This window comes from Apteryx rowi, unplaced genomic scaffold (assembly GCF_003343035.1).
Source record: "Apteryx rowi isolate R43461 unplaced genomic scaffold, aptRow1 scaffold_31, whole genome shotgun sequence".
Classification (NCBI taxonomy): domain Eukaryota; kingdom Metazoa; phylum Chordata; class Aves; order Apterygiformes; family Apterygidae; genus Apteryx; species Apteryx rowi.
The window spans coordinates 1,767,960-1,783,904 of record NW_020449530.1 but is presented as its reverse complement, the minus strand read 5'-3'; the positions used below and the strand labels follow the sequence as shown (position 1 = coordinate 1,783,904).

The 15,945-nt window shown below is 47.3% G+C and overlaps 1 protein-coding gene across 1 annotated transcript in view; it reads left to right on the top strand.

Annotated features, from left to right (window-relative positions):
- LOC112968288 (cat eye syndrome critical region protein 2) overlaps positions 1-15,736 on the top strand; it is a 47,231-nt gene extending 31,495 nt beyond the window's left edge. The window contains exons 8-18 of the mRNA XM_026070377.1: positions 917-1,073; positions 4,999-5,128; positions 5,420-5,457; positions 5,563-5,654; positions 5,944-6,070; positions 7,483-7,922; positions 9,183-9,311; positions 9,485-10,304; positions 12,767-14,177; positions 15,123-15,228; positions 15,505-15,736. Coding sequence (XP_025926162.1) covers positions 917-1,073; positions 4,999-5,128; positions 5,420-5,457; positions 5,563-5,654; positions 5,944-6,070; positions 7,483-7,922; positions 9,183-9,311; positions 9,485-10,304; positions 12,767-14,177; positions 15,123-15,228; positions 15,505-15,510 — 3,456 coding nt within the window. The 3' untranslated portion in view covers positions 15,511-15,736. The remainder of the gene's footprint in view (positions 1-916; positions 1,074-4,998; positions 5,129-5,419; positions 5,458-5,562; positions 5,655-5,943; positions 6,071-7,482; positions 7,923-9,182; positions 9,312-9,484; positions 10,305-12,766; positions 14,178-15,122; positions 15,229-15,504) is intronic.
- Positions 15,737-15,945: the final 209 nt, after the last annotated feature.

Genomic DNA, 15,945 nt, shown 5'->3' with positions numbered 1-15,945 from the left:
CCCTGAAAATGGAGGTGGAGAAAAATATAGACACATTGTTCTTTTCTGGTTGATATTCCCTGCTGATAAGACACACACATATCTTGTTCTTGCAGAAGTCAGAGAGGTAGGAGTGGCTGGCAAATGACTGATTCTTTTGTCTTATAATTAAATTAAGCTAATAAAGGTAATTCCACAATACCTTTTACATACCTTGTAATTTATTGGAGAAATAGGAGCAGGCAATTCCTGCTCTGGAAAGTCTGTAGTCTAAGTGGGATCAAACACATGCTTACAGCCTGCTGGCAGTAGGGAAGTAAGGAAGTGGGGCAATAAAGGAACAGGCGTACTTGAAGGAGAAAATTGGTCAGAGGACCCAGCAGGATAACTATCCAAACAAACGAGCAAGAGCCAGTTCAGGAGAGATTAGCACACAAAGATGTGATAGGCCTTATTTTGAATAGGAAAAGAAAACACTCCGAATGATACCTTGACTTAAGGCTGTACCAGTCTCTTTTACTGTCCTAAATATTCTGTGTTTTATCGCAAAGCCAGATTTGGCAGGGTAGTCCTTTCTGCTCACACTTGACAACGCTCAGGACTCAGCTAGCTGGAAGACCTACAGGGGTTGTACAGGGGTGTCAACAGTCAGGATCCTTTGCCTGGAAGGAAAATCCACACAGTACATTCCTGGTAGGGTGGCAGTTTGTCTAACTAATCAGTTCTTCTTTTGTCCCTGGATCAATAGTGTTTCACTGCTTCACAGATAATTTTCCTTTACATGTTGCTTTTTCATCTGAGAAAACATGTACAAGTCTTTTCTTTTTTCAGCCATTCATTGTAGCTATGTTTTAATACTTCTTCAAAGTAACCCTGCCTCTGCTCAGACTTGAATAAGCCAATGCATTACAGTTCTCTGTGCACCTTTTTGTTATAGGTAAACCCRAATGTGCTCAGTTCGATGGAGGAACAAAGGCGCAGGGAGGAAGAGGAGGAGCGCCAAATCCTTATAGCAGTGCAAAAAAGAGAGCAAGAACAGCTGCTAAAGGAGGAGAGAAAGAGAGAGATGGAAGAGAAGGTCAAAGCAGTGGAAGGTATGTGCAGCCAGTGTGAACCAGATGTAGGAGTCTTAAAGCCAAGCCTGAGATCTCGAATTAAGATCTGCCATTTGTGTTCTTCCCATGCCAGACATGCTAACGAGAATATCTTTTCTTGGACTTAGCTCAGATAAGTTGGCCTTGCTGTCCTGCATGTAGTTTCTTTTCCCTTGTCCGTCTTCCTCAGTGTTGGGTGGCTGTTCTATAGCGTGCACTTCAACTGTGCCTTCTTCCTCAAATCATACCTGTTTTCTCCCTTTCCATAGCTTTATCTTTCTACTGCTATTCATGTTGTTCCTCAGGTCCCATACCTCCTCTGTCTCCCCACTTGGGTTCTCATGGATTTCCCTGTGTGCAGGTTTAGTTGGCTTTGCTCGTGCTGAATAACATTTGGTCCTTTTAGCCTAATACATGATGAAAGGAGGATTCCCTTTGGGGAGAAAGGGAAGGGCACAGTACATGAGTAGCAAGAGCAGTATTTTCATATTGCTACCACCCTCATCAAATGGAGAACTAGGGATAAGGGGACCAGGCTAACTAGAATACAGGAAGGTGACAACTTCAGGTTTTGGTCTTGTATTTGTTGTTTTTAAATTGAACACTAAGTTAAGCTGTTGTGCAAGAAACCCTCATGGAGTTCATGCCAACCCCATAAACTTTCCAAGACAAAACTGTCTGCTACCAGATGTTTGGTAGCAGAACAGCTGTTATCTAAGAATAGTTTCTTTTACCTGCTTACCTTTCTAAACCTTAGAAAATCCAATTACTTGCTTGGCCTTCACATGTTTCTGTTTCTGGTTGCCAGTCCTGGCTAATCYAGTGCTTTAAACTCAGAATCATCCAGCCTCCAGATCTGCCACAGATATCTGTTTCACCTTGGCAAATTGCATATTCTCTGTGCTTTAGTTCTCCATATGTATAGACAAAATTAATCTTGAAGTTCCAGAAGAGCTGCAAAGTTAAATCTAGTATTCAGAGTTGCTCAGGTGTTACTTTGGTATCAGCCATATCCATTTCTGGGTAAATACAATCACTACGTCATCTGATGTAAATGCACCAGAGCCACTCAAAAAACTGGCACAGGATTGGAGTATTCTGTTTTAAGCCAATTTAGCATACGTTAGTGCTTTTCTTGGCAGAGATGCTTTTATTTTGGTTTGAACGGTTTATTTCAGTTTAAACTAAACTTCTTTCCAGTCAATTTAGGCTAAGTCAAGAGAAGTCTGCTTTTAACCTGGTGCAAAAGCTGTTTGGAAAGTTTATTTAACGGGCTGACTTGTTCAGTTAGATCACTACAGTATTTTTCATCCCTAGAAACAACAGCTATCCAGGTAAAACTTTGGCTTCTTAACCATCTTGCCTTATTGTCAAACACAGCCTCCATTAGCATTTACTTTGACAGTTCTCGTGATGGACAGAGAGTGATTTGAAAATGAGTCATTTGTTAGACTTGTTAAAACTGGACATCCGCCAACAGAGGTTTTAGGGTAACAAAGATTTTCTTGTATTTTGTTGTCTGTTTGGGGTTTAACATTAATTTTGTAAGGTATTCTGTAGACGGGGGATGCGAAACAGGGTGAAATCTTTGTGCTRTCTGATAAGACTTCATCAGCGCTTCACCTGCTTCTTAGTTTTGGACTGTATGTCTGTTTTTAGATCATGTTCCTCCTTTCGGTCTGGGATTTCACTTCCTCCCACTCCAATGCCCACCCCAGGTAGTGAGCCTCCTGCTGGGCCCATCTGTACTTTCCTGAATTTACGAGTTAAAGCAGCTTTCTAGATTTCTACCAGAACAGCAGGTTAGAATTTTCCAGTTCTCTTCCCWGATGCTGCTGTAACATTACCTCTCCCACATATGACTTTCTACCTGTTTGTGGTACTTTTTAGGTCATTGGTTAGTTTTTGAAAGCTGGTGGGTAGGGCACAACCTAGGCCAACATGACAGTGAGCTCTGCCAATTGTGATCTTAACATGATATATTAATTACTTGCAGTGGTAGAGGGACCTGCCATTAACCCTAACTGTGCTCCAGCCTGGTAACATAGTAGCACTTCCCAGTTCCTGTCAGTTTACCTGGTCAGATCCTCAGCAGGCATTGATGGCTTTCTGAAATCTACCTCATCGTACTTAGTTGCTGTTGCCATAAGATTTGCTTTTTGCCACCCAAATCATTGTTGCATGTTTTTCTCAGGTTCTTACATAGCCATCTATAAAAGTGTCATCTAAATGATGCTAATTCTACCAAAGAAGCATGCAATATTGAATTGTGCTTGGACTGACCCTAATAATCTCTGCTAACTGAAGTTTTATGTCGTACTTCTCGTCATTAAATGTTACAGTAGATGCTGACAGATGCTGTGAGCCAGCTTAAATGCGAGTCCTCTCCTGCCAACTTCAGTGCTACCGAGAGTGCTGTAAAGGGAAATTTGGACTTTCTTTTACCAGTCTTTGACATATCTGGCCATGGACCACTCTGGAAATACCCACCCTGTAGCTATTCCTAAATAATATCCATCATCTTGTCAGAGCATACTTTAGGAGGAAGGAGTTATTTGTGGAGTCAAACCATGATTTGCAGTGGTGTTACTGGTGGCCACGTCAGTGTATTATTGCAACATCACTGGCTCCTTCCCAGAATAAAAATCTATTCCTTTTGTGGCTGGGCACAAGGTGTGGCCATCAACTCCTCTGCAAAGAAGGAGTGTCTGTTTTTTTCAGTATCTACAGAAAAAGCTTGGAAGCCTTTAGAAGCAGAAAGCTTATGTGAGCTGTGACTCTCGTGTCTGAGTAAAGACTATAAAAGCATGCAGGTTGGGACATTTTGGAAATGCCCATTCCCAGATTTCTTGCCCTTCTCCACCCAGCCCCCACCCCACTTGCTTTTGACTGGCAGAGTGAGAGAGCATGTAAATAATCTTCCACCGATACTGGTGCCTCTTGAATCTTTGGCATTTTTCTGAGATGTAGCCTCTGTTAGAGGGTTACAGCTGAGTCTCCCCCATCTTTCTTTCATTCTGGGTGTTCCCCTGATGGGATCTGTTTTCTGAAGTGCAACTCTTATGACATCTCTCCTCTTGAGCTGTATTTCCACAAAATTCTACTTCAACAGAAAGTTGGTACAATTGCAGGTGGTTAGCAATTCAAATGAATTCAGATTTCCTATAAGAAAAAAGGAAATGAGGTTCATAAGAGCCCATAAACTTTGTATTATGAAGCAATCTGTTAGCCAGCTGTCTGGTTGCAAACTACAGGTTATATTGCTAGTGTTGCTTCTTCCTGTCTCTTGCCTCTTAAACTGGAGCTGTCCCAGTGGCCCTCTTGGGTGGCAACTTGCTCCCTCTGGCTGCTGGCCGTGAAGGCCTACCTGAACAATCTTTCCAAAGCTAACGATAGTGACAGCAGATATTAATGACCCCAGTTACTCATTGTCACTCATCTGGTAGAAGTACTTCACCCTTCCCTCCACACTGCTCCTCATCCACTTCAGTGCAAAGCCAGCTGCCTTGAGTTCACCTGGCTGAGGAGTGCTTATGCCCTTGTAACTGCACAGGAGTAGAGGCAAGCAGCTGAAGGGTGGTAACTTAACAAGCCAACTGTTTCCATAGTGCTGATCTGTGCCTTGAATGTCTCTCTTTGTACCACACCATGGGCAGGAATTTGTCTGGAAGCTGGCTAGGAACAGCTGTATCACAGTAATGCTCCAAAATTGCTGATGGTAAGGTCAAGGGAAAGTGAAGAGGCATGTTTATTGTGCACTGTATTCTCAGCTCCTGTTTCTTTGCTGTTGCTACTTTTGCCGGAAAAATTAGAGTGTTTCACTGGAGTTCTTGAGAGTTACAGAAGCTACCTTAGTTTTCCCTGCAAGATATTGCTGACAAGGAGTGTTGAACCACTTTCTCACCTGTCTCTCCTCCCGCTGCAGAACGGGCCCGGAGGAGGAAGCTTCGTGAAGAGCGGGCCTGGCTGCTGGCGCAGGGGAAAGAGCTTCCCCCAGAGCTTTCCCACTTGGATCCCAGTTCCCCTACTAGGGAGGACCGAAGGACCAAGGACCTGTGAGTATGCAGCTGGATATGCAGCACACCCATATCCTGAAGCCTATGCAGTGGGTAGGGGCAGAGAGGAGTATGGTTGCTCACATGAATGAGGTAGAAGAGAGGTTGGAAAGCACTGAGGAGCAGGCTGAGAAACATCAGGGTTTGGCTCACACTAGAGGAGTGTTTGTGGTAAGGCCTATTTGTTAACATCATTTGCACTCTGGATGGGGTGGAAGGGAAGATGAGGTAAGAGGGACGTGTCTTATATGTCCTAAGTCTGCGTATTCACTGTTGCACTTCTCATTACAGCTTTGAACTGGATGATGAGTTCACAGCCATGTACAAAGGTTAGTTTTCCTACCCCAGCTTTCTGCTTTGCATGAGTCTTTCAAAGTACGATGATCCCCTGGGCATCAGTGTGTAACAGTTCACCTTTCTTTTGTTACTGCCAGTTCTAGATGTGGTAAAGGCTCACAAGGACTCTTGGCCTTTCTTGGAGCCTGTTGATGAATCGTATGCTCCAAACTACTACCAGATCATTAAGGTAGGGGAAGTGGTCCAGCCAGCTTGACTGATGTTCTTTGTTGACTGGGATGCATCTGTTTGGGTAGTGTTTTGACATTTTGTGGACTGTGTTTCCCTCACAGTCAAACTGTACGACTCCAGTAGTCCATTCTGGCCTTACAAGTCTAGGAAATGCAAGGCGAGAGGCTGCATCTCATGAGAACAGCCTCTGCTCCCTATCCATCTCTGTGAGGAAGCCAGTAATATATGCAACTTTGTGAGCCCCTCTGCTCTTGCTGTAACTGAAAAGAGGTTTTATTGTGTTTCAGGCCCCCATGGACATATCCAGCATGGAGAAGAAGTTGAATGGAGGTCAGTACTGCACCAAGGAGGAATTTGTGGGCGATATGAAGACCATGTTCAGGAACTGTCTAAAGTACAACGGTGAAGGCAGTGGTAAGAGTGCTAAGATGATAAATTCATCTGTTTGGCAGTGCTGACTCAAAACGAGCACTGAACTCTCCCTACTCACCAGTACTTGACTGGTGCTTATTCTCTTTCAGAGCATTTGCAGGAGGCAGGAGTAGAGAGTAGGAGCTCTTTACTTAATAAGACCTGGGGTTTCAGCCAGGTTTTTAGTACAGTTGTCATGTCGAACTGGGGCCTGGCATGTTAAGGGACCCCCATGGTGGTAGGTGATGAAGGCAGAAGGTGCAAAGAGAGGGAAGTCTGTTTCTTTGTGAGCTCTTTCCTTTGTGTGCTTTCATGTGTCTGTGTGCTCCTTTGTCTCATAATATCTGAGTAACAGACTTTGTGGAGCATAGGAGGCTGGTTAGCCCCCAATTTTTTTGAATACCACAAAAAAAGTGAGGAATGCACCAGGCATGTAGCCATTTGGATGGAAAATGTGGGGTTTAGATTCCTTGACTATTGGATGAACAGCATGAGTTTGCTAATGGGAAAACCCGATTTAATTGCTATGCCAATTAAAATTCTGCGTGTTGCTTAGGTAAGAAATCAATTCCCAGATGGTGGGTCATCATTACAGGCTGTGTCTCACCAGCACCACCCTGAAAGGGAAGGTAGTTAGAGCTACCCGGCTTGTCAGTGTAGGCCCCAAGCAAAGCATTCCAGCACTGCCACAGGGAGAGTTCTGTTTTCTGAGGATCTTCTGGGTTTGTTCAGTGGAAACAACTGTAAAGTCATTTGTTCCAAGGCCATTAACACCTCTCACATGTCTTTTCCTTCCTATCCACTTCAATGAAAAGTATGAGCCTCTCTGAGCAGAACAATCCTGTGGAAATACACTAGTATTTGTACTAGCTTTTGTGTCAGGGTCAGCAAGTGCTTTAGAAACTGTACAGAGAGAAATCTCTTTGTTGATTTTTCCATTTTGTAGCATGCAGCGGAGATTTGAACCAGTCCAAGAAAAGCCTTTGACTGTAATCAGATAGCATTGCTGGAAATTAACATTTCTTCTCTCGGCTTTCTGCTGGCTAACTGTGCAGGTCATGCATCTCTGCAAACAGAGGTGGTGTTTGTCATTGTGTAAATCTTGGCACTACTCTGGAACACTAGGTTAATGCTGACTGTGCAAATCAGGCCACTAATGCTATTTTGTCATGCCTTTGTGCCTCTCCTCCAGTGGGGTTACTGAACAGATCTGATGCTGTGTTGCTTATTAAATTTAAGAACATAAACAAAAGTGGGTTAGTTACAAACAAAAGTCTTCCTCAAAGAAATTTGTAGGAGCGGAAGATGTTTTATCTGAATGTGGAACATTAGAAATGAGGAAAGTCTGATGTTGTATAATTGTTCCTCTCTGTAAGGCTCTGTCCCTGATGTTGCTGGGGGTTTTTTGACTACAGAATATACCAAGATGGCCTACAACTTGGAGAGATGTTTCCACCGAGCAATGATGAAGCACTTCCCTGGGGAAGATGGAGACACAGATGAGGAGTTTTGGATCAGAGAGGATGGGAGGCGGGAGAAGAGGAGCCGGAGGACTGGCCGCTCCAGCACTGGCAGTGTTTGGACTCGGTCGCGAGAGTCAGAGGGACCAGGCAAGAGGCAGCAACGCCTGGAAAATGGAGGGAAACCCCCACCATATCGAGCTACTTCCAGGGCTCCTGCTTCCTCCTCCTCTTCCTCCTCCTCCTCCTCCTCCTTCTCCTCCTCCTCTGCAGAGGATCCAAGTGGCAACCCAATGCAGCCTGCTCGGGAAGTGGGCCCTTCCAATGGACGAGGTTTCCCTCGCCCGCTGCAGTACGGCAGCATGCCCAGCCCTGTGCCACATCCCAGCCAGATGGTAAGGAGTGGTTTCTGCTGTTTTGCACCGATCAGGTGCATGGAGGGAGGTAAAAGAGAATAAAACTGTCTTCTGTAGAATCCCCCACTGTGTGGCAAGAGTCTTTCCCAAGAGATTAAGAGTCAAAACTATGGTTTTTAGAACTTAAGCTTTTCAGCCCTAAGATTTAAACTGATTCAGCTCACTCTTCCCAGGTCTCCATGTAGCTTTCTGGGGGAAAAGAGGATTGAAAAGAATACAGTCCATCTTAAGAGTAGCCAGGGCTGGAAAAGTAGCTACTTTTGTAGTGGGAGGCTGTTCCAGATTGATACCTCACTAGTTAGGAAGAGTCTGCTAACTTTTTGCGTGGCCAGCATGCACCCATGCATGCCTGAGCCAGCACTGTCCCCCACCTCTTTTCTCTCCTTGGTGAGTTACCCCATTATGCCTGTAAAGCAGTCACATTCCCTCTTTTAACCTCCGTTTTATGATGCTGAACAAGCCAGTCTTCTTTTGTCTCAATTGTTTACAGCTGCCTGGTAACTTTGTGCCATCTGTGTGCTACTGCACTTCGTGTTTTGAGTATTTATAAAAGCAGTAAACAAAACTAAACGCAAGGCCACCCTGGACTGCTGTAGTGACCTCTGTTTAGCCTGACATTTCTTCTCTGAGTGCCACCTGTTCTGCCTGCCCTACGGACTGTTCCTCACCCATCCTTTACTGTCCTTTCCATTTAACCAGTGACGTCTGGTGTCAGTGACGTGTGGCATGCTGTATCAGCTGCTCCTCAGAGATCCAGGCTACTCCCTTTTTTTAGGTGGAAGTCAAACAAAATTACTGGAGCGACTCTTGTGATGCAAATAGTGGGAGCCAGCAGGAGAGGTGGAGCCAACAAGTATTTTGAAAGAAATCCAGCGTGTTCCCCCCTCACTCTGCTCATTTCCTGATGAACTCATACTCTTGAGATCTGCTCCTCTCCTTGGAGCTAACCACTGTCCTCTCCAATCTTCTTGCTTGTTTCCAACTAGATAGGTGAGAGGTGAATATATCGAGGCCTAAGCGCAGGGACAAGTGGCTGGGATGTGAATGAGGGTGACTCTTTGGTAGGGAGCTGTGCTGTCTTGTAGGAAAGCCCCTTGGTCTATAACCCGATGGGATCTCCAAAAAGCCTGTCCGCTTTTCTGTGAGGTTCTTTCAGTCCTAGTTTCCCCTTACGTATAGCCGCTCTGTTGCTTTGCTGCATCTCACAAGTGGTTTTATTTCTCCTCACACCACCCCCAGAGACCAGCCGTGCCAGGGACGTTTGGCCCTCTGCGCGGATCAGATCCAACTAAATTGTATGGCTCACCGCGAGTCCCAGAACCCCATCCTGGAGATCCGGTTCAGCAGCACCAGCACTTTGCCATGCAGGTAAAAGCCTTCAGAAATGCCGTGGTCTGTTTTCATAAGAGGCCACACCAGTGGCATCACTTCTCCTGGGAGCAGTTGGCACCCATCAGTCCTTTCCTGTTTCTTCCTGTGACTCTTGCGGTGTGACAGCTCTCATTAAAACCCACCCCTTCTCTCTCTATCTCTCCCCCCAGCCAGCCGTGGGACTGAACGAACACCGAGGACATAGGTTGGCTACCTCTGAGAAGCAGGTGTGTGCAGGACCGACGCACGTCGCTGGCCTCGGCCCCCGGCCCGGAGCCCTGCAGCTTGGGCGGATGAGCGGCCCCCCTCCCGAAGCCGTGTACCCGCCRGCACAGTTCCAGCAGGGATTTCTTCCTCCGAGGCACAACGGGCCTCCCATGCAGCCACCAGAGAGCCCGGAGGTCCCCCCGGGCCACATGTACAGGCCCTACAAGTACCTGAACCGTGCACACCCGGCGCTGTGGAACGGCAGCCACGGCGCTGCCGGCCAGGGCACCCTGGGGCCCGAGGAGAAACCCGCCCTGGGACCAGGGCCCTCTCTCCAGCCTCGCGCCCTGAGTCACATGATGGACCCCCGGGCCATAAGGCCACCTCTGCCTCCTAGCCAGTGGTCTGAGCAATCAAATTTCCTACCTCATGGGGTTCCTCCCTCAGGATATATCAGACCACCTGGGAAAGCCGCTGGCCAGCGGATGCCACAGCCGCCAGCCTCTCTGTTTGGGGGGCCACCTCAGGTTCAAAGAGGGTGCCAGGGCGGGGACTCCATGATGGACAGTCCGGAGATGATTGCTATGCAGCAGTTGTCATCCCGCGTGTGCCCACCGGGTGTGCCTTACCACCCTCGCCAGCCACCCCCCCCACACCTCCCTGGGCCCTTTCCGCAGCTGGCTCACGTGGCATCCGCCAGCATGCAGCCCCCAAAACCCATCATGGGGAATGGGAACTCGCAGGAGCAGACCGGTCAGACCATGGAGCTGGAGAGCAACCAAGGTAACTCCTCTCATGCTGAGCTCATCTGCCAGGGCAGGCAGCCCCTGCCTGTAGCTTTGCGCTTTCCCTGCCCATGTGCATTACCCGCTTCGCCGTCGTTTGCTCTCACACATCTGCTACTTGCCCTCCTACATGGCACCGTGTTTTCCCATGCTCTGGTGGACCCTCTGCCCACTGATTGCCTCTTGCCAGAGAGAGGCGTTGGCTGAAAGCCATCAAGAGGCTTCTCTTCTTGTCCTGCTGCTGCCAGGATTTGTTCAGGATCTGAACAGCAAGTGCAGCTCATGCTATTCTGTGCATGTTCTTTGTGCGTACAGCAGCACCCCACAAACAGCCACACGTGTGCCTTGGGGAGTGAGGAGCTATGCTGTAGGGCTGGGAGCTGCACCCAGCATGTGTTGCGTGCCACTGAGGAGGAGGAGGGAGCACCTCCAGACCAGCTTTGCTGGGGAAAACATTCCTGCTCTTGGCCTCCAATCTCTTAGGGTCCCAAACTTAGTGGTGTTGCAGATGCGCAAAAGCTTTCTCTGCAAACGTGGCTTTATTTGGACTTGCACCACTAGAGAAGTGAAATATATGCCCTGACTTTCAGACTTACCCTGAGTCCATTTTAAATACTGGATGAGACTGAGCAACAAAACAAGTTTTATTCTAGAAAAGAGTTAAACTCTTGATTAAATAATTGTGGAGACATAGTTCTTAGGCATGTCTGGGGTTTTTTTGTTTTGGGTTGGTTTTTTTTTAATCTGAATTGGAATATATTTTATGCTTCAGCCATTGCTTAGGATTTTTCTAAGACTTTTTTGTTTGGCTGCCAGGGCACCAACAGTAGCATGCCAAAGGTCTCTTCTGTCTCAGTTATACCTGGCAGTTATCAGTGTGCCACTGGGGGCAAATGCAAAGCATAGTCTGTAATACTTCTAGGGCTCAGCTGGAGTTAATATAAAAATTGAATCTGCGAAGAGTTAGGTAGGAAAGAAGACATGTGAATAAATGGTTTAAATACAGTTCTTTTGGTATATGTCAGTATGGCTTCTCCTCTGAAATGCACACGTGCCTCATGAGCTTAACATCTCAAAATCTTCATGAAAGAGGAGTGCCAGAAAACCACTGAACAGCCATGTCAGTTTAGATGGGATGGCAGTGTGTCATATGTGCCACCAGAAGTTTCTTTCTAGCTGAATTTCACTCATTCTAGCTGGTAAACTAGAGATCAAAAAAAACTTAAAAATAAAACAAACCTAGACTAGAGATCAAAAAACCCCAGAGATTTAAAAAAAAAAAAAAAAAAGTATTTTTTCATTAATTCTAGCTGGTAAACTTGAGATCAAAAACCTTGTATCTTTTATCAGTCCCTTGTGTGTCATGCACTAAGAGGAAAGTCTTTCCTTGTGGGGCATTGCTTAAAACTCATTATCATTTAACTGTGCTAGATATAAAACAGAGACTGGGGGAGGACTTTGAGTGATTACAGGGCAGAGTAGCTGCATCTCCAAATCACAGTGGTCGAAATATGGCAGTGATGGGCTTTGCAGTATCTTGATATGTGGTAGTGCTTTTGCCCAAGCTGTGGGTAGGCAGGGTTTGTGGACCAGAAGGGGCAACACAGCCTGAAATCGAGCTGTCGTTACCTCCGCTTCTTACCTCACTCTTATGTGGATCCTGTGGTCTCTCCCCACTCTGCCTCTCCATTAGGCAGTCTCTGCACACCCATGTGTCAGACCAAACCCACATGTGCAATGCTGGTCTGGTGCAGGTGTGATTTACTGGTGTTTGCAAACCATTGTGGCTCTGTATCTTAAGGCAATCCTATGGATTCAGTCCACACATGTCATCTTTCCAAGAGAGCTGCAACCTTATGAGCAATTTTTAAAGAGTTGTTTTAAAAGAACAAGCTATTAAAGGTTGCCTGACTTTGCAAAAACACAATTCAGAATCCTTAAAGAACTCTGAAAGAAAGATTTTATGTCGGAAGTGGGAGGGAGGCCATAACCCCACAGAATCTGCCTAGCAGTTGTGTAGTGCCATGCCCTGATAGCCCCATAGAGAAGTTTGAGTAGAAGATGGGTTATCAGAGACTTTGTAGTACTTACCTGGTCCTTGGTGAAAATGCCTTCATGATTTTAGAAAGTCACTCTCTTTCTTTTCCATTTTTACACAGTTAAAGTGGGATGCTTTCTCTATCCGAACATTAGGGATTTGTCAGACAGTGCTGCCCAGCAAATTTTTGCTGGGATCAGAAGCAAAGAGGATGTTAAGAGACCCAGAATGACAGAGGCTGCTGTCCTTCCTACCAAAAGTAGATATTGTGAGATTATTTTGGTAAATCTGGTTAAATTGACAGGAATTATTCTTTGGCAAATTGGCTTTGGGTGAGCATGAGTAAGCACATGTATGTTGGGCAGAGAGGGCTGATTTCCAAAATTAGACCCAGGGGCAACGTTTTCCCTCTGTCTTTCCAGTGGAGCCGCCCACCGGCATGGACGAGAAGGCTCAGTGCATCGGCATTCCCGACGGGGCCTACGCTAAATTCCTACCTCATCCCAAAGCCCCACTGCCCATGGAGTGCACCCGGCGCACCTTGCCCCCAGATGGGGAAGGAGACGGCTCTGGAGTGAAAAACGACCTGAAGGCAGCACAGAGCAAGAGTGCATGGCTAGTGGAGAGCACCTACGCCAGCCCAGGCACCCAGGGCTGCGTGAAGGACCTTGTGCCCACCTCTGAGAGAGGAGGGCCCATGCCCGAGAACGGGGCTGTGGGCGAAGGGCTCTCAGGCAGCACAGAAGGGAAGGGGATAGCTGCAAACCTGCTGGAGAAGCCTCTCTGTGGTGGGGGGAAGGCTTTGCCCGATGCATCCGTGCCTTGCATGGGTCAGAGCACCGGCCTCCCCAGCATGGACACAGGCTCCATGGGGGCCGCCCCAAACCAGTTCCACCCTCTCTACATGCCCGGTTTGGAATACCCAAATTCAGCCGCGCGTTACCACGTCAATCCAGGCCTGCAAGGGTTTAGCCCTGTGATGGGTGGGAAGCCACCGCCAGTGTCTCATCCGCAGCATTTTCCATCACGGGGCTTCCAGCCAAGCAACACCCATCCTGGCGTCTTCCCCCGGTACCGCCCTCCCCAGGGCATGCCGTACCCCTATCAGCCCCAGCCTCAACCTTCCTACCACCACTACCAGCGACCGCCATACTACGCCTGTCCACAAGGCTACTCGGACTGGCAGAGGCCTCTCCATCCCCAGGCCAGTCCCAGTGGGCACCTGCCCACTCACCCGCCCCTGGCCAGACCTCCTTTCTCCGACCGGGGGAACATGAGCAGCTTGCAGGGCTGTGAGGCACTGAGCGTTGCCCTGGCTTCTCCAAACCGCATGGACGTAGCGAGTGCCAAAGAGGTTTCTCCGAGTGACGGGCAGGATCTGGGGCCTAAAGATGAGAAGTCCGAAGAATCCCAGGAAAGGCCAGAGAGTCCCAAAGAGTTCCTTGATTTGGACAACCACAATGCGGCCACGAAGAGGCAAAGCTCGGTGGCAGCAGGAGAGTTCCTCTACGGAGCTCCCCCACCACCCCTGGGTTCGGGAATGGGATTTGGCCCATCGGCTTTCCCTCCCCATGGGGTAATGCTACAGACTGGCCCTCCATATGCATCCCGGCATCCCGCCAGTCATTTCCAGCCCCGGACATATGGATCACCCGTGAATGCTCACCTGTCCCATCACCCAGTGCCTGGACAGGCCAATGGCCTCTCTCAGGAGGGACCCCTGTACCGCTGCCGAGAGGAGAACATAGGCCATTTTCAGGCCTTGCTGATGGAGCAGAGAGGCAGTGGAGGTGGCATGGGGGGGCCACCCCAGGACTTGTATAGATCATCGGGGTAAGATTGTGTTTTCGGCAAGAAGGTGAGGTGGGAGGAGGGTGACACCAGGGTGACAAGAAGTGTTGGATATCCTTGAAAAGCCCTGACTTGAAACTGGAGGAGCTGGCAGGTGCTATTGAAAGGCTAACAGATTACTCATAGGCCCTTGGAGTAAGAGGACTCTCTTAAACCTTTCTACAAGCTGAAAAGAGTCTCATTGCAGCTTTTTAAAACAAGCAACATTAGCAATTGTGGAGACCTGTTAGCCTGTTCAGTCCATCCCTGTACCGCAGTTTTGTTTTATCTGACAGTATTTTCTTAATGCGTTGTCCAGTGTTGCACATCTCCTAAGCAAATGGGCTCTTGCTGTTTTGCAAGAATTTCATTGCATCTTTTTCAAAATGGAGCAGAATAGCTAACTCAAGTGGAAGTTAGCTTCCTGTTATCAATACCAATCACTTTAATGTCACCTCCTTTTTCCCCTCCTCTTCCTTTGTTCTTCCTCTCTGTTTCAAATTTCCCCCAAAGAAAATTAATTCTCTCAAAGAAAATTAGTTCTCGCTGAGATTTTGCATAACACGTTTTATTCCCAAGTGGAAAATTCTGCTATTCCAAAAATTCCATGTTCAGATTATATAAATATGCTGCTACTGTTACTGTTTTGTCATAGTTCCCACTATGTGACTTGAACRGTAAACTGTTACCTTGTAAGGCAGGTGTGGAGAAAAAGGAAATAAAGGAATTCCCTTCTTCCAGTATTCAGGAGACTTGGCTTACAACTAAGTCATCTGTTGGAGGAGATGGGGATGGATTTAAAGTTTGTGTTTTGGGGTAAAGCCAGAAAGAAGAGTATGCATGTGAAATGTGTGCTTGTATGTAAATGATTTGCATTCGGCCAAGTAGGTGGGATTTATTCTTGATGTTTGTGTGCTAAAATTCTCTCTCCATTCAACCTGGCTCCAGAATGCAAATGCATCAGGCTCAAGTTCCCTTCCCGAAGATGCCTACAGCAACCATGTCCCGGGAAGAGTTGACGCCACAAAAACCATCAGCGTTGTCTCTGGATCAAGTAAGGACCACCAAAGAGAACAGGGTTCAGATGCCAACCTTTTCTCTCTCCATCGTTTAAAGGAGTGAAGTATTTGCTAAGAGTGGAAAGCACTGGAGAAAGCTGGGAAGTGAACTCACTGTTATGCAGAGGAATTGGGGATGTCTCTGTTGTCGTAGCTGACTATAAACCATAGCCTGAGCTAACAAATATTGCTATGTGTTGCTGTGTAGTTGTATGAAATCATGAGACTATTTCTTTGTAAAACTGCCCCAACACTTGTTCTTCCTCTTCCAGAGCTAGTCCAAGGAAGGAAGACCCTCAAGAAGACGAAAGCCACACGTGATTTGGACAGGGGGGAGGAGGGGCAAGCCTTCCTCCCACCCTCCCCTCACCCAAGCAGCACGGAGCTTCCTGGGGCTGTGGAACATGGTGCCACAATGGCTTTTGCATTGGAAACCCAGAGCGGGGCCGGGCCCCCAGCTGGCCGAGCAGCTGGCTCACCACCGCGGGGGAAGCATCCCAAACTGGTGGCTTTCCATGCCTGGAGACTGCATCTCATTCAGGGTTTGAGGGATATTTTGAGTGGGGAGGGCGGGGGTGGGGGATTGAAACTTTCATTGACTGCTAAACTCAGGTATATTTTTCAGGGTGGAAGAGGACGATGATGGAATTTTACTTGTAGTATTAACGTGTGTGTTTTGGAGCTGGATCCAGTTTACAGAATTTAACCTGTTG